This window comes from Scyliorhinus canicula, chromosome 2, assembly GCF_902713615.1.
Source record: "Scyliorhinus canicula chromosome 2, sScyCan1.1, whole genome shotgun sequence".
Classification (NCBI taxonomy): Eukaryota; Metazoa; Chordata; class Chondrichthyes; order Carcharhiniformes; family Scyliorhinidae; genus Scyliorhinus; species Scyliorhinus canicula.
In genome coordinates this window covers 233,590,077-233,613,916 of record NC_052147.1, presented here as the reverse complement: position 1 = coordinate 233,613,916, position 23,840 = coordinate 233,590,077, and the positions used below count along the sequence as shown (strand labels likewise).

General features: G+C 45.6%; 1 protein-coding gene across 3 annotated transcripts in view; it reads left to right on the top strand.

Moving 5' to 3' along the window:
• Nucleotides 1–23,840, top strand: part of lmln (leishmanolysin-like (metallopeptidase M8 family)) — a 145,674-nt gene that overhangs the window by 47,337 nt on the left and 74,497 nt on the right. For all 3 annotated transcript variants that reach the window (XM_038789793.1, XM_038789794.1, XM_038789795.1), the window contains 4 exons: nt 5,950–6,055; nt 7,975–8,069; nt 8,316–8,433; nt 15,798–15,905. In XM_038789793.1, the coding sequence (XP_038645721.1) occupies nt 5,950–6,055; nt 7,975–8,069; nt 8,316–8,433; nt 15,798–15,905 (427 nt within the window). The remainder of the gene's footprint in view (nt 1–5,949; nt 6,056–7,974; nt 8,070–8,315; nt 8,434–15,797; nt 15,906–23,840) is intronic.

The following is a 23,840-nucleotide window of genomic DNA, read 5'->3' as shown; positions in this document are numbered from 1 at the left end:
GCTTGAGAACCCCCCAACCGATGAGTTGAGGTTGTCCAGGGATCATAACGGTGGGGGGAATGTTCCCCGCCGAGCCCTGGAAACAAAACAGAGTGTCGTTTGATAGTTGGGTCGTGCAGCGCCGGCAAAGACCCCACTAATTGCGCCCAAGGTGCAGCATTGCTTGGATAATTTTCTTTTTTAAATCTATTTTTATTGAAGATTTCAAGTTTTTACAATAATCGTATTAAAACAAGAGAAAAAAGCCATCGGTATCAATTCAAAACAGGTACACTATATAACAGAAGTCATTGCAAGCATAGGAACAAATAAGACCAGATGAGCTAGGAAACTCCTCAACGTTTTCCATCCACGGATACAAGATCCATCTGCACCAAAGCAGGATACAGTCAACAACACAGAGTTACATCATACCCATAGCTTCAAAGAAAATTATCAGAGGAATAAAACACCCGGGAACCCCAGAGCTATGGTAAATTACAGTGATACCCACAATGCAAAAGGCCCGAGGTTAAGAAGGATTTCATATCTCAGGAGGAATGGGGAACCTCGTTCCGAAGGTTCTGGTCGTCAGGGCAGCTCCTGGAAGGAGGGTCGTCCCACCTTCCCCCAGCACTAGGGAATCCACCCTGCCAACCAGGGGGTGTCGACCGGCTCAACACCCACAACTCCTCATGACTGACATCCGGGTACTTCCGGTGGCGGAAATGGATTGAGTGGTTGCACATTTGCAGTTCCCGCTCAGGGCGGTTTTTTTTTTACCTTTCCCCTGCTGTAGGGTGGAAGTTTGGATGATAAAAGATGCAGGAGTAATGGGGGAAAATTATACTCCACTGGTGTGGCTGGTGGATGGATCCATGGATCAGAAGTGGGTCGAGCAGAACAGAGCTGGTGGAGCAAGAGAAACTTCATGCGCCACAGGTCAAGATGGCGGAGGGTAAAGGCCTGTCCTGCCCTCCCAGTGGTCGACGGAGCAGTTGTTGGACTTGTTAAATGAGAAGCTCAGATGGTAGAGGAGGGAAACCCATGGGGACCGCGCCAGGGTGGTAGAGCTGCTGAAAGCGGGGATTGACTGCGTGGAGCAGAGGCTGTAGTCCCAAGGAAATGAGATTCGGTGAGTGGAGGAGACAGTGGGGGAGCACAAGGAGCACTCGCCTCATTGTTGGCTGAGATGGGAGTGATGCGGGAGACCCAGAAACAGCCGAAGGAGAAGGTGGAGGATCTGGAGAACTGCCCCAGAAGAAAAAACCTGCGGATTGTGGGGAGCCCGAGGGCATTGAAGGAGCGGGCGCCGGCATGTGTGTGGCCAAGATGTTGGAAACATTGACGCGGGAGGGGGCCTTCGACCGACCTCTGGGGCCGCAGGCAGGTGAGCTGCCTAGGGTGATAGTGGTGCGGATGCACCTTTTCCTGGTCAAGAAAAAGATTTTGCTCTGGGCGAGGCAGACAGGAAGTGCCTCTGGGAAGCGAGCGAGCTGTGGGTGTACCAGGATCTGGGCGCAGATCTGACCAAGAGGAGGGCTGGGTTAACCGGGTCAAGGCTGCCCTCTTTAAGAAGGGAGTGTACCCGGCCCGCCTCTGGATGACCTTCCAGAATTAGGAATATTATTTTGGAACGCCAGAGGAGGCGATAGAATTTTTGAGTGACAATGGACTGGCAGGAGAAGGAGGATATTGGACTTTTGAGGAGGTGTGAGGGGGTGTTTTTTTTGTTTGATGCTTGTTGGCGGGCTTTTCTCCTTAGAGATGTTTTGTTGCGCTTGGTGGCGGGTTGTTTGGGGAATGTCAAGGGTGAGTGCACCTCTTTTCTGTTTCTTTGTTTCGTGGGGGAATGCGAACAGGACAGGGAGGGGAATCAGTGGGGGCGGCAGCCCACTCAAAAGCAACTGCTCCACTAAAGACAGGGTCCTAACCCAACTCCTTCCAGCTGCCATGAACAAGCAAGCACTTAAACATTTCAACTCTGCTCCATTGTGCAAAAATACTGACTAACAATTCTCAGGATATAGTATAAACCATGTAAACCAAGTAAAGACAAAAAAGAAATGTGCAAAGACAAAAAGACAGATTAAATGATGAACAGAGAATCGCAACCACTCCTGCGCTTGCATCACATGACCCACCCTGGATAATTTTTGATATTGATCATGAGTTGGCTCAATTGACAAGGATAATTTCTAAGTGAATGTAGATGGCTGTAGTTGTACCCATGTTCTATACTGTAGGGGGAGCTGCTTCATTTTTACTCGGGGGCAAAGGTAAGAATTTCTATCATTAAAAACATTAAAATGCACTGTAATCTCTCTGCAGAGCCCGAACGGGAGAGACAACAGGACTATGCCGTAGGGTAGGAATAAACGACAGGTTTATTACGGTATACACAAAATAACAAAACTATGACTCCTCTCCCTGAAGGCGAGTCACCCAGTCAGGGATTTTATACGGAGTATAAATCACCTTGTCAAGGGGAAACCCCACCCCCACTTACCGGGTGGGTTCATACTCAGCTGTGTAAGGGGGAAATCGTATGGAGCACAGTCCTTTGCCCCCAAGGGGGTCATAACACCCTCCAGTCTGGAAATCCAGTTCAGAAACATCAGTTGTCCAGAAGTGTTTTGAAGCAACTCACAGCAACTCAGAACATTGACGATGTAGTATTTGGATAAGTAAATGTTTTATCACTGATTTATGGTTAAATCTCACGGAATCCAGGGTGAGGTAGCCAATTGGATACGAAATTGGCTTGGTGACCGAAGCCAAAGGGTGGTTGTGGAGGGTTTTTCAAACTGGAGGCCTGTGACCAGCGGTGTGCCTCAGATATCGGTGCCGGTTCCACTATTATTTGTTATATATATTAATGATTTAGATGAGAATATAGGAGGCATGGTTAGTAAGTTTGCCGATGACACCAAGATTGGTGGCATAGTGGATAGTGAAGAAGGTTATATAAGATTGGAACAGGATCTTGACCAATTGGGCCAGTGGGCCGATGAATGGCAGATGGAGTTTAATTTGGATAAATGTGAGGTAATGCGTTTTTGTAGATCAAATCAGGGCAGGACCTACTCAGTTAATAAAACCATAAGACATCTAGCGGCTGGTTTAGAACACTGGGCTAAATCGTTGGCTTTTAAAGCAGACCAAGGCAGGCCAGCAGCACGGTTCAATTTCCGTACCAGTCTCCCCGAACAGGTGCCGGAATGTGGCGACTAGGGGCTTTTCACAGTAACTTCATTTGAAGCCTACTTGTGACAATAAGTGATTTTCATTTCATTTCATGAGCAGAATGAGGTCACTGGGCGCATCGAGTCTGCTCCGCCATTCAATCATGGCTGATCTTTTTCTCATCCCCATTCTCCTGCCTTCTCCCCATAACCACTGATCCCCTTATTAATCAAGAGTTGTGGGGAGTTGGGGAGAGTTACAAAGCAAAGAAATCTAGGGGTACAGGTTCATAGCTCCTTGAAGGTGGAGTTGCAGGTGGACAGGGTGGTGAAGAAGGCATTCAGCATGCTACGTTTTATTGGTGAGAATATTGCATACAGGAGTTGGGACGTCTTGTTGAAGTTGTACAAGACATTGGTAAGCCCACACATGGAATACTGTGTTCAGTTCTGGTCACCCTATTGTAGGAAGGATTTTATTAAACTAGAAAGTGCAGAAGAGATTTACGAGGATGCTACCAGGACTTAATGGTCTTAGTTATAGGGAGAGGCTGGATAGGTTGGACTTTTTCCCCTGGAACGTAGTAGGCTTAGGGATGATCTTATAGAGATCTATAAAATAATGAGGAGCATAGATAAGGTAGATATCTTTTCCCAAAAGTAGAGGAGTCTAGAACTAGAGGGTATAGATTTAAGGTGAGAGATACAAAAGAGACCAGAGGGGAAATTATTTCACACAGAAGGTGGTGAGCATCTGGAACGAGCTGCCAGAGGCAGTGGTAGAGGTGGGTACATTTTTTCCTTTAACAAACAGTTAGACAGTTACATGGGCAGGGTGGGTATAGAGGGATATGGGCCAAATGCGGGCAAGTGGGACTAGCCTCGTGATAGAAACTGGGTGGCATGGACAAGCTGGATTGAAGGGCCAGTTTCCATGCTGTAAACATCTATGACTCTGTGCTTCAGGTAAATATTTACATCTGCCGTACTATCCAGGTCTCACATTTGTGATTAAGCATTCTACAGTCCAGGGAATTCCAAAATCCAGTAATGACTTGGTCCCAATCATAGTCGACTGGAGAAGTTATATTTGGTAGGAGAAAACTATGGAGGGTACACTTCCCTTGAAGTAAGGTAGCCATACAAAACTGTTTGACCTGCGACTCCAATAACCTTGATATCAACTGAATGGAGTGTTGCGGAAGTAACTGAAACAAGGATCAGTAAACTTTGTTGTGTGGCTCCTGTGTTTCTCGGGTATTGCTACAACTGCCCTCATGTAACTCAGTCAGTGTTAAACTACAAATCCTAGCTGCAGCAGAGGATGTGATTTGGACAGATTAGTTGAAGAGTTTTGTGGGGAATAGAGAAAGTGTGTGTTGTGGGAAATTGATAGAGGATGCTAATGAAAAGTAATAATGATTAAAAGTATTTGAATCAATTATTGCAGTCTGTTTCCATAAGATAGACAAAAATAATATGAAACCATGCTACTTATGAAGGTGATTAACTTCTCATCTGATGTAATTGCCTATCCCTTTTTTTAAAAACATTTTATTAAGGCATTTATGATTTATAACAACAATTTCAAATGTAAACATAACTCAATAAATAACCTCCCCCCAACCAACAACATACCCAGCCAACATGGCTTATACACACAGATCCCCAGTCCCCCCTCCTCCACTCGCTGATCCCACCTAAACTATCCCCCCCCCCTTCCAAAACCCTCCATCTCGCCACCCTGGCACAAACCGGTGGTTCCCACAAATTGAAGCCCACAACGACGCTTCCTCCACACCCATATGCATCCGCCATTGCCCCTATACCCTCAGAGCTGCCAGCACCTCCGTGCTTGCGGAGTATCGAGCCAGCAAGAATGGCAGAGGTGCCGTTACCAATGCCCATAAACTTGTGCCCCTACATGATGCGGCCTCCACCCGCTCCCACACCGACCCCTCCCTCACTGCCCACTCCATCTGCTCCACCAATCAGGCCAGATTTAACTGGTCCCAATCCCGTGCTAGCTGAATTCCCAAGTATCAAAAACTCCCTCCCACCACTTTAAACGCCATCTCCCCCAATCTCCTCTCCTGCCCCTTCGCCTGGATCACAAAGACCTCACTCTTACCCATATTCAATTTATACCTGGAAAACCAGCCAAATTCCCCTAGGATCCACATAATATCTCCCATCCCCCCCTAACGGGTCAGAAATATACAGGAGTAGACCGTCTGCATATAACGATACCCTGTGCCGCCGCCGCCCCCCCCCCGGACTAACCCCTTCTAGTCCTCTGACTCTCTCAGCGCCAATGCAAATGGCTCTATAGCCAAGGCAAACAGCAGTGGGGAGAGTGGACAATCCTGCCTCGTGCCCCGGTGCAGTCTGAATCTTACTCGGTTAGTCCACACACTCTCCACCGGTGCCTGGTACAGCAGCGGGACCCAGACCCAAACCACCCCAGCCAACCCCTGTTTGCTCATAGAAGTCATTGGCAAAATATTTACGTACTGGGATTTTGGCACAACAAAATGCATGTTTGTTGGGTTTTTCAGTGTTTCTTCATAGTGTTCTCCATACTCATGTATAAATGATCTTCTGTTATTAAGCCTGAGAATTGTATTAGGGTATGGAATACTTCAATGATACTAACGTATTGTGGATGTTTAATCAACAAGTAGTCCAATATAAAAAAACTAACAAGTTAAATTATTTAAAAATGAAAGATTAGAAAAGTTACACTTTATTTCTACTAATGAATCATTTTCGCTGAATATTTCAGGCCTATTGCAGGATATGCAAACCTGTGTCCAAGTATGATCCCCACTGAGCCACAAGAATTCAGAGGCATGTTGTCAACAGTGAAACATGAAATTGTCCACGCATTGGTAGGTTCATTGCAGACATGCTTTAATCTCAAAATCTTGGTACTCTCACCCTAACAGCACTGTGGCCTAGACCACATAGACTGTAACAGTTCAAGAAGGCAGCTCATCATCACCTTGTCAACGGCAATTAGGACTGGGCAATAAATAAATACTGAACTAGCCAGCGATGCCCACATCCCATGAGTAAAAAAAATTATTAGAGAGATTATGGTAATCAAAGTTTTTGTCCATTAAGAAATTTCACTTAACTTTATGCATTTCTCTGTGCCAGAGAAACAGGAAAATACAGAACTGGAAAAATCTTTGGCGCCGTCCAAAAAATTAACTTAATCACCCTCAATTATCTCTTATATTTGCCACATGATCTGCCTTCACTGATTCTCGAGGTCACAATCTTCTGTGTAAAGTAGTTAAATGTAATTCTAAATCTTTCCTCTTCTAGTCTTGAACCTGTGACCCCCTAATTCAAAAACATGAGGCAATCTTGAACATATTATTGGGGTTTACCTTGTCTTTTGCCTAATTCCTGAATGCTTGATTGATCTCTCCATTGGGCTCACACTTCTCTAGAGTAAACAATTCTACGCTTCTCAAGTTTTACTTATAGGGCAGGATTCTCCAGCTGCGTCCGCCTGGCAAACGGAGAATCCTGCCCAAGGAAAATGACCGTCTCCATTGTCTGCAGCTCGCCTGTGGCGTTCTTGCGTCGGGCCGGGCAGAAGAATCCAGCCCATAGTGTTTGAAGCTCCCCTATTGGTTCAGATCTTTAATAAAGTACATGTTTGGTTCCCTGTTTGCAACCTGGTGCAAAGTGGGAAGCCTGGCAACATTCACGACTCGGGTTACTCTTTTATCGACCTCTTGGGGGGCCCCCCAGAAGGTTCACCCCCACCCTACAAGGTCTTCTGCTATCCTGAGGTTTCCTGTCCCAACCGGCCTGTCCATTCAGCCCCCTACCTCCCTCACCAGGCCCTGATAGTCTGCCTCTGCATTCCTCAACAAGCATTAAATGGGGGTGGGTTCACTCCTGACATTTATGCCAGGAGGGCAAGAACCTCGGCATGACATAAATTTTGCCCCCCTTTCCTTTTACCTATATTTGCACCCTAATGCGACAACACTGGAACACAAATGTGTACACACAAATGAATAGGGAAATACAGCTGAGCAGCAACATAAATCCAGCTGACAAAGCTTGTTGGATTCTCTATTAAAGCAATGAGGGATATACTGGTGTTATGAATTCATAGATTGTGAAGGTATATGGTTCATGCAGATATCCAGTTTTGGGCTGCTACATTTGTCCTGCTTTAGCATGGCAGCAGTGCCATACTTATTACTGTATGAAGGATGTCCTACAGTTCACCTTCCACTAATGTTATTACGGACAGATGTATCTGAGGCTGGTAAATTGGTGAGGACGTGGTCATGTCATTTCCTTCCTGTATCAATTTCCTCATGACAGGCCCAGCTACGTTTTTCAGAGTGTGATATCTCACTGTGAAAAGGGATTCCGTTAATGAGGTGGCTCCAAATATCGTATAAAATGATTATTTTTCATGGGTTTAAACACCCTGTATAGGAATTTAACCAGTCTAGTTTCTATAATAGATGCAAAATACTGCAGATGCTGGAAATCTGAAATAAAAACATCGATTAAACTGAAAATACTCAGCAGATCCAGCAGCATCCAGAGGGAGAGAATCGACTTATTGATTCAGGTCAATGACATGGAATATTAACTGTATTTCTCTCTCCATGGATGCTGCCAAACGTGTTTAATGTTTCCAGCATATTTTGTTTTTACATTTCCAATTAGATTTGATACCAGAAGAAATTTCTGCCGTGCAGCTTTACTGTAGTGGAATTTATTTTTACTAACACACATGAAAAAGTGTTTCCTTTCCACTTCAATTTAGGGCTTCTCTGCAGGACTTTTTGCTTTCTATCGTGATGATGAGGGAAAACCTTTAACTACAAGAAAGGCAAATGGTCTTCCACCTTTTAATGAATCGTAAGCTAGTTATTTTGTGATTTTCAAATCTTGGGAAAACCCATTTAGTTGTCATCGAGTGCGTAAGAGAATTTGTTTAAATACATCTTGTAGTTGTGATTAAACATTATTTACTTGTTTGTTTAATCGTAAGCCAAAATATTTGCATGATGTTGTAAATTCTAATTTGTATTGGCTATTGTTTAGTTTTTTTCAAATGTCTTGAATGATATTACTATCACAGTTCACTAATTTGTATTTGAATAGACTTGGATTATATCAGTGGAGTGACAGAGTTGCGCGCAAGGCAGTCAGGTTGTGGGACATACGAGGGAACAAGAAGCTTAATCATGAGGTCCTCCTTCTTGTAACTCCACGAGTTGTTGTGAGTATTAACAAAAATACTTCTATTAATTTTTTCAAACTTTCATAATGGATAATGGGGTTGCAATAGACTTTTTTTCCTATTGTAAAAATAAATTTAGGGTACCCAATTTTTTTTTTCCAATTAAGGGACAATTTAGTGTGGCCTATGCACCTACGTGCACATCTTTAGGGTTGTGGGGTGAGACCCACGCAAACACGGGGAGGATGTGCAAACTCCACAGGGACAGTGACCTGGGGCCGGGATTTAACCCGGGACCTCGGTGCCATGAGGCAGCAATGCTAACCACTGCGCCACCATGGCGTCCATGCAACAGATATTTGTGTTTCGGCTTTTTAAAAAACTTTCAATAAAGTGTCCTCTCGGAGATCGCAGTGCGAGCAGAATTATAGAAATTTTCATTATTAGATTTATTGAAGGTTTGAAAGTTAATTTGAAAACACCCACTCATGATGATGTGCATGTATGTCACAGCGTTAGATTTGCATTTTCCATTCGTGTTTTAGATTTGTGAAATTAAGGCGTAAAGCTGTACTTCAGATTGGTAGGCATTTTTTCTTTGAAATGAAGATACCGATTTTACTGCCAAAATACTGATTTTTGGTATCTGGAAAACTGGGGCGAAATTCTCCGACCCCCAGCAGGGTCGGAGGATCGCCTGGGGCCGCCGAAAATCTCGCCCCCGCCGTGGCAGAGATTCTCCGCCACCCGGGAAGTGGCGGCGGCGGAATCTCGCCACTCCGATCGGAGAGGCCGCTGCGGTGATTCTCCGGCCCGGATGGGCCGAAGTCCCGCCGCTGGGAGGCCTCTCCCGCCACCGAGGTTTGAACCACCTCTGGAACGGCGGGATCAGCGGCGCGAGCGGGCCCTGGGGGGGGCGGGGGCGATCGAACCCCGGGGGGTGCCCCCACGGTGGCCTGGCCCGCGATCGGGGCCCCCCGCTCAGACTCCGGGCCAGTGCCCAGGGTGCACTATTTCTCCTTCGCGGCCGCCATGGCCTTCGCCATGGCGGAAGCGGAAGAGAGCCCCACATCGTGCATGCGCCAACCGGCGAAAGCCTTTCGGCCAGCCCCGTTGCCGGGGGCGCCGGTGTTTTGCGCCAGTCTTCTGGTGCCAACCGCTCTGGCGCGGGGCTGGCCCCCAAAGGCGGGGAGAATCCCCCATCTTTGGGGAGGCCCGACCCCTGAGTGGTTGGCGCCACTCCCCTACGCCGGGACCCTCCGTCATGCCAGGTAGGGGAGAATCCCTCGCCTGATTTCTGTTGGAAAAGGCTGACAGCTCTGCTCATGTTGATAAGATGTAGCTCGTGACATTCTCAATTAATCTGTTTCAAGATTGTTCTCAATTTGAGTCAAATAATACCAATTAAGGAGAAAAGCAATATGTGAAGACTAATGTTAGAGTCAGCAGGAGCATGTTGAATTAGGAGTATATGCCTAAATGTGATTAATGTAGTTTAACACTTAATTTTAATTTATGGTTAAGTTCTCTTGTTGGGGGGGGGGGGGGGTGTGATACATGTGATGTTACGGTTTGGGGGGAATTGTGGGTGTTATGGGGCTGTTAGTTGCATATTACTGCTTGTTGCTATACTTGTTATATTTTTATATTTTCTGTAAAAAATTCCAATAAAAATTATTTTAAAAATTTTTTTAAAAATGTAGTTTAACACAGAAATGTGAAGAAGTATATTTTGGAGTGAAAAGCAGACTAAACATATATGTTCAACTTTAGTTCTCAATGTAGTGGAGGGACAGAAACATCTAGAGGTACAGCTCTTTAAAAGCCAGGTTACAGCTGGGATAGGAATGTTAGATTTTATGGATTTCATATACCTTAGTTCAGTTGCTTTTGGTTTTCCTTGATTCGCAAATTGATAATCTTTAATTCTTTATCCCAGGGAAGGGACAAGTGAATAGCTGCTGTAACACACATCAACTTGCAGCAGTTAAGCTTAGCCAGTTGCTCATTGTCAGAAAATAATAATCAATTCAGGCTGTGGATGTACTTGAAAAGGACAAGCTGATGGATATTTTTTGAAAAAGGACTTGGGCCAAACAAACTGAAATAACTGGCAGTATTTTTAAATGTCACGACCAAGCACTTACTTGAACAAATTGTAAAAGTTAACCACATTTAAGTGGTTGGGCCCTCAAGGCCTGAAATCTGTTTCAGACAAATTAATTGTTTCAACAATTATATCAGTTTAAGTTGCGATAAGATTCAGATTCACTCATAGAAATAAAAAGACCATAAGACCATAAGACATAGGAGCAGAATTAGGCCACTCGGCCCATCAAGCCTGCTCCACCATTCAATCATGGCTGATATTTTCTCATCCCCATTCTCCTGCCTTCTCCGCAAAACCCCTGATCCCCTTATTAATCAAGAACCTATCTATCTCTGTCTTAAAGACAATCGGTGATTTGGCTTCCACAGCCTTCTGCGGCAAAGAGTTCCACAGATTCACCACCCTCTGGCTGAAGACATTCCTCCTCATCTCTGTTTTAAAGGATCGTCCCTTTAGTCTGAGATGGTATCCTTTGGTTCTAGTTTTTCCTACAAGTGGAAACATCCTGTCCATGCCCACTCTATCCAGGCCTCGCAGTATCCTGTAAGTTTCAATAAGATCCCCCCCCCCCCCATCCTTCTAAACTCCAACGAGTACAAACCCAGAGTCCTCAACCATTCAACAAGTTATTCATTCCAGGGATCATTCTTGTGAACCTTCTCTGGACCCTTTGCAAGGCCAGAACATCCTTCCTTAGGTATGGGGCCCACATCTGCTCACAATACTCCAAATGAGGTCTGACCAGAGTCTTATACAGCCTCAGAAGTACATCCTTGGTCTCGTATTGTAGCCCTCTTGTTATGAATGGTAACATTGCACTTGCCTTCTTAACTGCCGACTGAACCTGCACGTTAACCTTAAGGGAATCGTGAACAAGGACACCCAAGCCCCTTTGTGCTTCTGATTTCCTAAGTATTTCCCCATTTAGAAAAAAGTCAATGCCTAAATTCCTCCTTCCAAAGTGCACAACCTCACACTTTTCCACATTGTATTTCATTTGCAACTTCATTGCCCACTCTCCCAGCTTGTCCAAATCCTTCTGCAGCCCCCTTGCTTCCTCAATACCACCTGTCCCTCTACAGATCTTTGTACCATCTGCAAACTTAGCAACAGTGGTTTAGTTCCGTCTTCCAGATCATTAATGTATATTGTAAAAGGTTGTGGTCCGGGCACAGACCGCTGAGGCACACAACTAGTCACCGGCTGCCATCCTGAAAAAGACCCCTTTATCCCCCACTCTCTGCCTTCTGCCAGTCAGCCAATCCTCTATCCATGCCAGGATGTTATCCTTAACACCGTGGGCTCTTAACTTATTTAACAGTCTCCTATACGGCACCTTGTCAAAGGCCTTCTGGAAATCTAAATAAATCACATCCAATGGTTCTCCTTTGTCTAACTTCCTTGCTACCTCCTTAAAGAACTCAAACAGATTTATCAGACATGACGTCCCTTTGGCAAAGCCATGCTGACTCAGTCCTATTTTACCATGCACTTCCAAGTACTTTGCGATCTCATCTTTAATAGCAGACTCTAAAATCTTACCAATGACCGAAGTCAGGCTAACCGGCCTATAATTCCCCATCTTCTGCCTCCCTTCTTAAACAGCGATGTTACATTAGCCACTTTCTAGTCCTCTGGGAGCCTTCCTGCCTCCAGTGGTTCCTGAAAGATCAGTACCAATGCCTCGTTGATCGCCCGAAGGCGGATCCTGTTAGGTTAGAGATCAGCCTCTCCACCCTGTGCCCTGGCGTGGCAGGGGGACCTGCTGGAATTCTTGACTCTGGAGAAGGTCAAATTTGAACTGAGGGGAAGGATGGAGGGGTTCTACAATTCATGTGCGTTATTCATTGGGCACTTTCGAGAATTAGATTAAATTGAACATTAGTAAGAAGTCTAACAACACCACGTTAAAGTCCAACAGGTTTGTTTCAAATCACTAGCTTTCAGAGCACTGCTCCTTCCTCAGGTGAATGAAGAGGTAAGTTCCAGAAACATATATATGGATAAAGTCAAAGATGCAAGATGATCCAAAAAACACTCCAGCAGCCCAGTGGTGACAGCCACCCTCCAATTCTGGAACCAACTGCGGCAGCAATTTGGCCTGACCAAAATGTTGGACAAGGCTCCCATCTGCAACAACCATAGGTTCACACCAGCACTGACTGACGCCACCTTCAAAAGGTGGAGGCAGGATGGGGGGACACTGACAGTCAGGGACCTATACACGGACGACAGGATCGCAACACTGGACGAACTGACAGAGAAATTTCAGCTAGTTGGGGGGAACGAGCTACGGTACCTGCAGCTCAAAAACCTCCTACGAAAGGAGACAAGGACGTACCCACAACCGCCACGACAGACACTACTGGAAGACCTACTGGACGCAAGTATCCTAGAGAAAGGGAACTGTAGCGACATGTATGACCGACTGGTAGAAAGGGACGACACCATACTGGACGCAACAAGAAGGAAATGGGAGGACGACCTGGGGATGGAGATAGGGTGGGGACTCTGGAGCGAAGCACTGCATAGGGTCAACTCCACCTCCACCTGCGCAAGGCTCAGCCTGACGCAACTAAAAGTGGTACATAGAGCCCACTTAACGAGAAACCGTATGAGTAGGTTCTTCCCGGAGGTGGAGGATAGATGTGAACAGTGCCAAAGAGGCCCGGCCAACCATGCCCACATGTTCTGGTCTTGCCCCAGACTTGTGGGTTACTGGACAGCCTTCTTCGAGGCTATGTCCAAAGTGGTGGAGGTGAGGGTGGAGCCATGCCCAATAGTGGCGGTCTTCGGGGTTTCAGACCAGCCAGATCTATTCCTGGGGAGGAGGGCGGACGCCCTTGCCTTTGCCTCCCTGATCGCCCGCCGTAGAATCCTGTTTGGCTGGCGGTCAGCAGCACCGCCCAGAGCAGCAGACTGGCTGTCCGACCTCCCGGAATCTCTCCAAATGGAGAAAATCAAATTCGCCATCCGAGGGTCAGGCGACGGCTTCCATAAAATGTGGGAGCCATTCATGCAACTGTTTCGGGACCTGTTTGTGGCCAACGTACAAGAGGAAGAATAGTCGGGTGGCCAAGAATCAGGGGAAAATGGACGGGAATCGGGGGAAGGTAGCCCGGGGGGGGGGTTACGGGTTCGTTATGGGGGTTATAAATAAATGTTCGTTATAAATAAATGCCTATAAACATGTGCCTTGGCCATATTGGGGAATGTAAAATATGTATGCCGGCTAAAGGGGGCGGCCACAATTGTTGTTATAAAGATGCTTACCTGTAAATGTACATGTTAAATTTTTGTGTTTTCTTTTTTTCTCTCTAATAATTTGTAACTTGTCATATATAAAACATGAAAACTTAATAAAAAACATTTATATAAAAAAAAAGATGCAAGATGATGCTTTGAATGCGAGCATTTACAGGTAATTAAGTCTTTACAGATCCAGAGATAGGGGTAATCCCAGGTTAACGAGGTGTGAATTGTCTCAAGTCAGGACAGTTGGTACGATTTCACAAGCCCAGGCCAGATGGTGGGGGGTGAATGTAATGCGACATGAATCCCGGTTGAGGCTGTATGTGTGCAGAACTTGGCTATACGTTTCTGTTCGGCGATTCTGCATTGTCGTGCGTCCTCAAGGCCACCTTGGAGAACGCTTACCCGGAGATCAGAGGCTGAATGCCCTTGATGCTGAAGTATTCCCCGACTGGAAGGGAACATTCCTGCATGGTGATTGTTGTGTTGTAAGACTTCTTAGACTGTGCTCACCCCAGTCCAACGGCGGTATCTCCACATCATCGAGCAGTAGGGGGGGTGCTAGGAGGGTTGGGGGGGAGGGGGACTGTATGTGTTAATGGTGACTATGGGTGATTCCTGATTCCTTTTTGTCATTTGTTTATGTTAACGTGTGGACTAATGTTTGGGGGTTTAGTGGGAGGATGGGATCAGCCTCCCCGGACAGGCGCCGGAATGTGGCGACTAGGGGCTTTTCACAGTAACTTCATCGAAGCCTACTCGTGACAATAAGCGATTTTCATTTTCATTTCATTTCATCATTGTTATTGATGTGGGATTGACATTGCATTCATTACTGATTGTTTATTTTTGGGTGTAAATTTGGGATAAAATGTGACAAAGGAGAATAAAAATATTTTTTAAAAAAAGAAATAAAAAGACAAATACTTTATTTTTATCAACAGAGATGAGATTTTATTTTTAAAAAGCAATGTTAAATACAAGATCAGTGAAAATATGTTGACTTTGAGCCCTCTATTAGGTTTCAGCTGGAATTATTATCTGTAGTTTTGAACATATATTGATACATATTTGAATCTTGTGATGGATGGAAAATAAAATCACAATATGGCAACAGGGACTATATAAAAATCTTATGAGAGATTTAGAAAAGAAACTAAAGCTAATAAAATGAAAAATTGTAAGTATTCAAAATCTGAATTAAGACAAAATGCCCATCAGTGTTTTGAAGTGGAAAAGATGGGCTAAATTATTTGTGTAGTGCCTTTGTCACAATAGAACTAGATGTAAAAAGTAAGAAATGCATTTCAAAGATTAGTTTTGTATTGACAGTGCGAGAGAATTGACCTTGTTTCATGTTGGCACAAATAGTCAGGTTTGCAATTTGTTTTCGCTCAGTACTGTCAATTTAACTAATTGTGAAGAAAGTTGTCTAGCAGTTTAAAACTGAGCCACATTCTGAGAATTGAAAAATAAAAGGAGTTCAGGGAATGAAGGGTACAGCAAAAGTGTTTGTTTTTAAATAACTAACTGATACAATGAAATACAAACAGAATCTGCTGGAGCTAATATGTCGGGTGGCTAATATTCGCGGAGTGCGGAGAAGGGAAGTGTCACGATTCAGTATGGTCAAAATCTCACTTCAGCAAACCTGAGTGATCCTCTCCATGCATAGGAAACCATACAATGAACATTGTATGCAGCATATGAGACATAGATTGGAGGATGAATATGTAAAGCACTGCTTCACTGTATGGAGTATTCAAGATTCTCAATAATGACGTGGAAGAGGGTTTTGAATAATTTTCTCAAAGAAAGAACAAATTGAAATGTTGGGTATAAAAGTGAGGGGGCTGTTTAAATTGATGACATGCTATGACAAAAGAATTAAAATGTAACACAGTTAAGTGAAGGCAGAATGACAACTTGATGACTAAAGGTGCCCTGCTAATTATGGCATGTTATAACAAAATACATGAAGTGATTTGACTGGAGAACCTATTTTTACTCTAACCATTAAATTTGACTTTCCATTGGGCAGGAAGAAGCCCAGAAGCACTTTAACTGCCCAATCCTCGAAGGAATGGAACTTGAAAATCAAGGGGGCATGGGTACAGAACTGAATCACTGGGAAAAGAGGTTGCTGGAGGTAAGATTTATTGAAGCTTTGGAGGTAAGATTTGCTAAAGCTTGTGTTAAGCAAGTTTTCACCAAAGCTACAAGCCATAATAATTTGGCTGTTTTTGTAACAATTTTGTGTATTTTAAAAGCAGATTCAAAATGCCATGCGAAGAATTTGCAAATCCTAACCCCTATTTCCAACCCTTTGTATAAATGTTTTTGTGGATTCTACATTAATTAAAATGTAACTTAATTAATTCAATAGTCTGTTTTTCTCTCAGTTGGCACATATATGTTTTGTAAATGATTTGCTGCTGAAGTAGATATTACTTTTCGGAAGTTCTTTTGTGGCTTAATTGTTTTCTCCAAGCTTTGGACATGGTACAGATTTGATGCCCCTCACTTTGGAAGTCTTGTTGGATGTAGAGTACTCCTGTCATTGGGAGAATAAAACTCAGAGTACAAAACCAATCATGTAAATTATGTATCTAGCTTGCATTTTCACTTCAATTTCAAATGTAAGACAATGGATCTTTGCTATAACATTGTCTTTGGCAACTGATCAAAAAGTACTATTGTTGGGGTATATTTAGAGAAAGGACAATTTTACTTTTTTTCTGTTGTTGCTACTTTATTAGTGAACCACAAGCAGCGAATATGTTTGTTGTATTGACCAAATGACCACACAACCAGTATATTGGTTAAAAAGACAGTTTATTATTAAACACAAGACTTATCTCTCTGTGCAATAATACACGCAGCTATGTATTAAACTACACCTATCAACTAAGATTACATCCTCGGATGGTGATGTCCAGCACGAGGGGACATAGCTTTAAATTGACGGGAGATAGATATAGGACAGATGTCAGAGGTAGGTTCTTTACTCAGAGAGTAGTAAGGGTGTGGAATGCCCTGCCTGCAACAGTAGTGGACTCGCCAACCACTAAACGCATTCAAATGGTCATTGGATAGGCATATGGACGATAAGGGAATAGTGTAGAGGGACTTTAGAGGGGTTTTACAGGACGGCGCAACATCGTGAGCCGAAGGGCCTGTACTGCGCTGTAATGTTCTATGTTCTATGTTTACTTAACTTCTGGATGACCGGCTCTATGCAGGTAGAAAAGGCCTTTATCTGAGTCCCCACGTGTGTCAGCTGAAAATCGTCAGTTTCGTCTCGGCTGCAGCTCATCTCTCTCTGGTAGCGATCGCTTGAACTTGGCTGGTCGTTATGCTGCGATTGGAGTGGGCACAGACCAGTCCAAAAGAGACAGAAATCATGGCTGCATTGTCTTTTAACTGGCTTGAGTTTCCCCCGCCCCTTTTGTGGGCAGTTTCTGGGTCACTGTCAATCAATCCTGGGAGGACTCCGAGCAGGAGCTCAGTGCCACCTAGTCTGGAAGATGATGCGATGGACCTGATGGTCCCATAGTTACTTTAATCGCCTTGAATGGCTCATTTGCAGGTGTGAATTCCTGCAGCTTGTCTGTGTCCCAAACCTGGGTTTCAGATGTCTCAACTTGTATCATCAGTGATACTTTGGTTGATGGGCAGCATTCATGGAAGGTTATTTCAAGTCATGAGAAAAACTGAAATTCAAACCAAGTCGAACTTTATCACTAAAGTGCTTCACAACCTTTAGAAGCATTTTAAAGAATGTATTTTTGGGATGTCAGTATCGCTAACAATTAGGCTCTAGTTGCCCAAGGACTTAATTTTGTGGATAAAGGGTTCCTACAAAGTTACAGGATTTTGACCTAGTGATGATAAAAGAGAGAAATGTATGTTCAAGTCAATGTGATGTGTGACATGAGTGTGCCCTCGTGCATCTGCTTCTATTGTCCCTCTAGATGGTGGAAGTCGCTAGTTCAGGAGGTGCTGCTGAGGAGGCCACAGTGCATGTTGTAGATAGTACAGAAGAGAGTTCAAAGTAATTGGAGGCAGCAGGAAAATTCACAATCCGCCAAAAAGCCCACGAAAACCCATTGACCAGATGTCAAATGAGAGAAAGGTTGCCTGCATATGTGGAAGAGATAGAATCTGTGAAGAGCTGCTCCTCAATCTCAAATTCTGTCTTCCCCCATGCTGCTCCAACACCTCCAGTCACTGGTTCCCTCTCTCCTGCTCTTGCTCTACCTCAAGAGACAGCCTCTGGTTAGAGGAGCAGCAAGGGTGGGAGGATTGGAACCTGATAGGAAGATCTGGAGCAGTTATTTGATTGTAATGTTGCTGCCATGAGCTATCAGTTGGATTGGATTTGATTTATTGTCACTTGTACCAAAGTACAGTGAAAAGTATTGTTCTGCGTACAGTCCAGACAGATTGTTCCATACATAAAAAAACATTGGACATACATGTATACATAATGTAAACGAAAGGGAAAATGCTGGAAAATCTCAGCAAGTCTGGCAGCATCTGTAGGGAGAGAAAAGAGCTAACTTTTCGAGACCGATGACTCTTTGCCAAAGCTCTGACAAAGAGTCATCGGACTCGAAACATTAGCTCTTTTCTCTCCCTACAGATGCTGTCAGACTTGCTGAGATTTTCCAGCATTTTCCCTTTCGTTTCAGATTCCAGCATCCGCAGTAATTTGCTTTTATACATAATGTAAATACAAGGACATGGGCATTGTGTGAAGCATATGGAGTGTAGTACAACTCAGTAGAGGAGTCATTCAGGAGTCTGGTAACAGTGGGGAAGAAACTGTTTTTGAATTTGTTTTTGCATGTTCTCAGACTTTTGTTTTTCCTGCACGATTGAAGAGGTTGGAAGAGAGAATAACCCGAGTGGGAGGGGTCTTTGATTATGCTGTCCGCTTTTCCAAGGCAGTGTGAGGTATAGACAGTCAATGGATGGGAGGCGGTTTCGCGTGATGGATTGGGCTGTGTTCACGACTCTGTGTAGTTTCCCATGATCTTTGGTCAAGCAGTTGCCATACCAGGCTGTGATGTAGCCAGATAGGATGCTTTCTATGGTGCTTCTGTAAAAATTGGTAAGAGTCAATGTGGACATGCCGAATTCCATTAGTTTCCTGAGGATGTATAGATGCTTTTGTGCTTCCTTGGTTGTAGTGTGGGTGGACCAGGACTGATTGTTGGTGATGTGCACACTTAGGAATTTGAAGCTTGTGTTTTAGTATTAAGTTTAATGAAGGAGTGATGATTATTCAGGGCATTGATGAATTATTATAATTATGCTTCTCTATGAGTCCAAATATCTTTTGCAACATATTGAGAGTCTAGGACATCTTTGCAAAACATTTTTCAACCACTTCCCACTCTGCCACATATGCTTGCAGAGGCTGGGGAAAATTTCTTACCCAAGCTGTGCCGTTGATTTGTTGGTAAAATTCATTGTTGAATTCAAAGTTAATTTTGTTAAACCTAAATATAGTAACCAGATTATAGCTTCATCTGGTCTGTCAGGTTGGGGAAATGTATTAAACATATTTTGGACAGCCTTTGCCTTGTTTCTGCATTTGTGTACAGACTTTCAGTGTTCATTGTAAAAAAAATATGAGATGAGGTGGGGTGTGGGGCACAGTACGGTTAGTGAGGTAACCACCTCTGTAAAGTGATATGTGTCCTTAATGTAATTAGGGTGCTTCTGTGCTAAAGGGTTCCAATCTATGCCTCATTAAGCACGTACTGGCGCTGGAGGGTGTGCAGAGGAGATTCACTAGGTTAATCCCAGAGCTGAAGGGGTTGGATTACGAGGAGAGGTTGAGTAGACTGGGACTGTACTCATTGGAATTTAGAAAGATGAGGGGGGATCTCATAGAAACATATAAAATTATGAAGGGAGTAGATAGGATAGATGCGTGCAGGTTGTTTTCACTGGCGGGTGAAAGCAGAACTAGGGGGCATAGCCTCAAAATAAGGGGAAGTAGATTTAGGACTGAGTTTAGGAGGAACTTCTTCACCCAAAGGGTTGTGAATCTATGGAATTCCTTGCCCAGTGAAGCAGTTGAGGCTCCTTCATTAAATGTTTTTAAGATAAAGATAGATAGTTTTTTGAAGAATAAAGGGATTAAGGGTTATGGTGTTCGGGCCAGACAGTGAAGCTGAGTCCACAAAAGATCAGCCATGATCTCATTGAATGGCGGAGCAGGCTCAAGGGGCCAGATGGCCTACTCCTGCTCCTAGTTCTTGTGTCTTATGAACGATGATGTGAGGAGGCGCATTGACTTGGGGGGGGGGGGGGGAGGAGGGGGGGGGGGGGGGGGGGGGGGGACTCACTGAAAAGAGAAGTCTATATGAATTAAACCTTTTGTCCTCAGATGGTTAGCTTGATGCTGCAGAATTAATTTTTGTGTATTCACTGTGTTAAACGGGTTGGACTGTTGGAATCAGTATCCCGACCTGTTCGTCCGCACTCACTTTAAAAAGAAGTATTCAGAGTAAAGAAACTTTAAATTGATAAGATAAAACCAAAGAACGCTAGAGCATGTTAATGCTTGCAATTACTTTTGAAAAGGGAGAACGGATGTGAGACTAATTATGTGAGACCCGTATCCCAATTTTTACTTTGGAAACTAAGAACGGGATATTTATTTATAATAAATTCACAAAAGCATCTTGTTTATTAGAATCCAAGTGAAAATATGTAGTAACGTATAGTTGGTATTTGTGCCACTGTATGTATCTCAACACAAAAACAGAAGGTAATGTTACTGTGTTACGGCATCACCAAATATAGGAGGTAGTAGAAATGAAAACGGAACCCTTGAAAACCAAAACCTAGCCCCTGAAAATCAAAAAGTAGCCCTTAAGGGGGAAAGAAAACTATTTTGACCCCGGTACAGAGTCAAATGTATCCAGTCCGTATGATTGTTCAGAGCTTTGAAGAAGTGCCATATGGACTTTAAACATTAACTCTGTTTCTCACTCCACAGATACTGCCAGACCTGCTGAGTTTTTCTAACATTTTCTGTTTTTATCCCAAACTGAGCATGTTCTTTGCATCAAGGCCTCTCGTATGGTATTTGTACGAGAACCTTTAATGGCTGCTTCATTTGTTTGGTGGGTGTGCAATAGCAGTTGGCTAACGTAAATGATTTTTAGAAGTTTGATATTCTGTGGATAGTTTCCCTTAAACATTTTTCACTGTAACATGTTTTCACATAGTTTTGATGCTGATCATATTTTCCCTTCGTGGATCTGAAGCAATCAAGTGACATAGATTTTAACTCATTTGTTTCTTTAAGATAGATAGCAAATGCACCAACATGTGATAGTACACTGTAGTGAGACATAGATGAATCCAATGCCTGCTTAATTGCCACTCAGCTGCATCAAAATGAGGAAATATTGAACAAAAGTCAAAGACTTCCAACAAGAAAGAATATTGAGACTTCCGGTTGCGGCTATGCGGAGCTAAGCCGCACGTTCGGCAGCTCCCGCTTTAATAGGACTTGTTGGCTCTTTTAAGGGCCCCAAACGGCGCTGATTCGACAATTCCCGGTGGATAAAGGGGTCTGGAGCAAAACCCCCTGGGATTTATGGTGCAAACTCGGAGTGGGGCGAGGAGAAAAACGGCAGCAGCTCCCTTGGAAAAACGGGGGAAGGTGGACAAAATGGCGGCCGGTGGAGCCCCTGAGGAGTGGAGGCAGTGGGCGGAGGAGCAGCAGGCGGCCCTTCTGCGCTATTTTACGGAGCTGAAAGGGGAGTTGTTGGAATCCCTGAAGGTAACGACTAGTAAGCTGCTGGAGACCCAAACAACCCAGGGTGCAGCGATACTTGAGTTGCAGCAGCAGGCCTCTGAGCGCGAGGATGAAGTTTCGGCCCTCGTGGGGAAGGTGGAGATACACGGGGCACTTCATAAAAAGTGGCAAGATCGGTTCGAGGAGATGGAGTTTCGGTCACGGAGGACGAACCTGCAGATCCTGGGCCTCGAGGAGGGGCTGGAGGGGTCGGACCTGCCGGCCTATGTGACCGTGATGCTGAACTCGCTGGTGGGGGCAGGATCCTTCCATCTGCCCCTGGAGCTGGAGGGGGCCCACAGAGTACTGGCCAGGCGGCCTAAGGCGAATGAACCCCCACGCGCGGTGCTGGTGCGGTTCCATCGGTTCAGTGACCGGGAGCGTGTTCCGCGATGGGCCAAGAAGGTGAGGAGTAGCAAGTGGGAGAATTCAGTAGTGCGTATCTACCAGGACTGGAGTGCGGAGGTGGCCAAGCGGAGAGCCGGGTTTAACCGGACGAAGGCGGTGCTCCACGGAAAGCAGGAGAAGTTCGGCATTTTGCCGCCTGAGCGCCTGTGGGTCACCTACAAGGACCGGCATTACTATTTTGAGTCCCCGGAGGAGGCGTGGGCCTTTGTGCAGGTTGAAAAGTTGGACTCGAACTAGAGATTGGGGGCTGTGGGAGTTTTTCTATTTCTGTATCACTGTTTATGCTGTTGCTGGTTATTCTGTTTGTTTCTGTTTTTTTCTCTCGCTTTCGGATGATGTTGGTTATGGTTTTGTGTTTTAGCGGGGGGTATTGGGGTTTGTGGATGATCTGTGTCTTTGTTCGTACGGAGTTGGTGGATGGGTTGGGACTGCTGCTTGGGAGCTGCGTTGGTGGGGTGGGGCAGTGTGAAAGCGCGGGGTTTTCTCTGGTTTCCCGCGCTGCGGGACGAGGGGGGTGGAGCTGGTGGCGAGGGGCGTGGTTATCAGATCCGTTTTCCCGCGCTGAAGCGGTGCCAAGGAGCTGATGCAGGGGAGGAGGGGTGACCTCATATCGGGAGCTGCCGGGGTCAGCAGTAGTCAGCTGGCTCACGGGAGTACTGTGGAGGGAGCGTCGCGGCTAGGAGGGGTCCTAGCCTTGCGGGGGGGGGATACCGGGTTGCTGCTGGATTGGCCAGGGAGGAGTTGGTGCGGGTCGGTGGGGTCGGGGTGAGGTTCTATCGCCGTGGGAAACGGGTCGAATGGGTGCTGGCCAGGAGCGAGCAGTCGATGGACTATGGCTAGTCGACGGGGGAGGGGGTGGGGTGCCCCCGATCCGGCTGAATAAGTCGAACGTGAGGGGGTTGAATGGGCCGGTTAAGCGGGCCCGGGTGTTTTCGCATCTGAAGGGGCTGAAGGCGGACGTGGCCATGCTCCAGGAGACCCACCTGAAGGTGGCGGACCAGGTCCGTCTGAGGAAGGGGTGGGTGGGGCAGGTTTTCCATTCAGGGCTCGACTCGAAGAACCGGGGCGTGGCGATCCTGGTGGGGAAGAGGGTGGCGTTTGAGGCGTCTAAGGTGGTGGCTGACAGTGGCGGCAGATATGTGATGGTGAGCGGTAAGCTGCAGGGGGAGAGGGTGGTGTTGGTAAATGTGTACGCCCCAAATTGGGATGATGCTGGTTTCATGAGGCGTATGTTGGGCCGCATTCCTGTCCTGGAGGTGGGGGGCTTGATCATGGGGGGGGGACTTCAATACGGTGCTGGATCCCCTACTGGATCATTCTAGTTCAAGGACAGGCAGGAGGCCGGCGGAGGCCAAGGTGTTGAGGGGGTTTATGGATCAGATGGGAGGAGTGGATCCCTGGAGGTTCGGGAGACCGAGGGCTCGGGAGTACTCTTCTTTTCTCCCATGTGCACAGGGTTTATTCCCGCATTGATTTCTTTGTTCTGAGTAGGGGACTGGTCCCGAGGGTGGAGGAGGCCGAGTACTCGGCTATTGCGATTTCGGACCATGCTCCGCATTGGGTGGATCTGGAGATGGGGGAGGTGCGGGATCAGCGCCCGCTTTGGCGTCTGGAGGCTCTGAAGGCAGTGATTAGGGGGGAGCTGATCTCCATCCGAACCCATAGGGAGAGGGAGAGACTGGTGGGGGAGCTGTTGAGTGTAGATAGGAGGTACGCGGAGGCCCCGGAGGAGGGATTGCTGGGGGAGCGGCGTAGCTTGCAGGCCAAGTTTGATTTATTGACCACCAGAAAGGCGGAGAAACAGTGGAGGAAGGCGCAGGGAGCGGTCTATGAGTATGGAGAGAAGGCGAG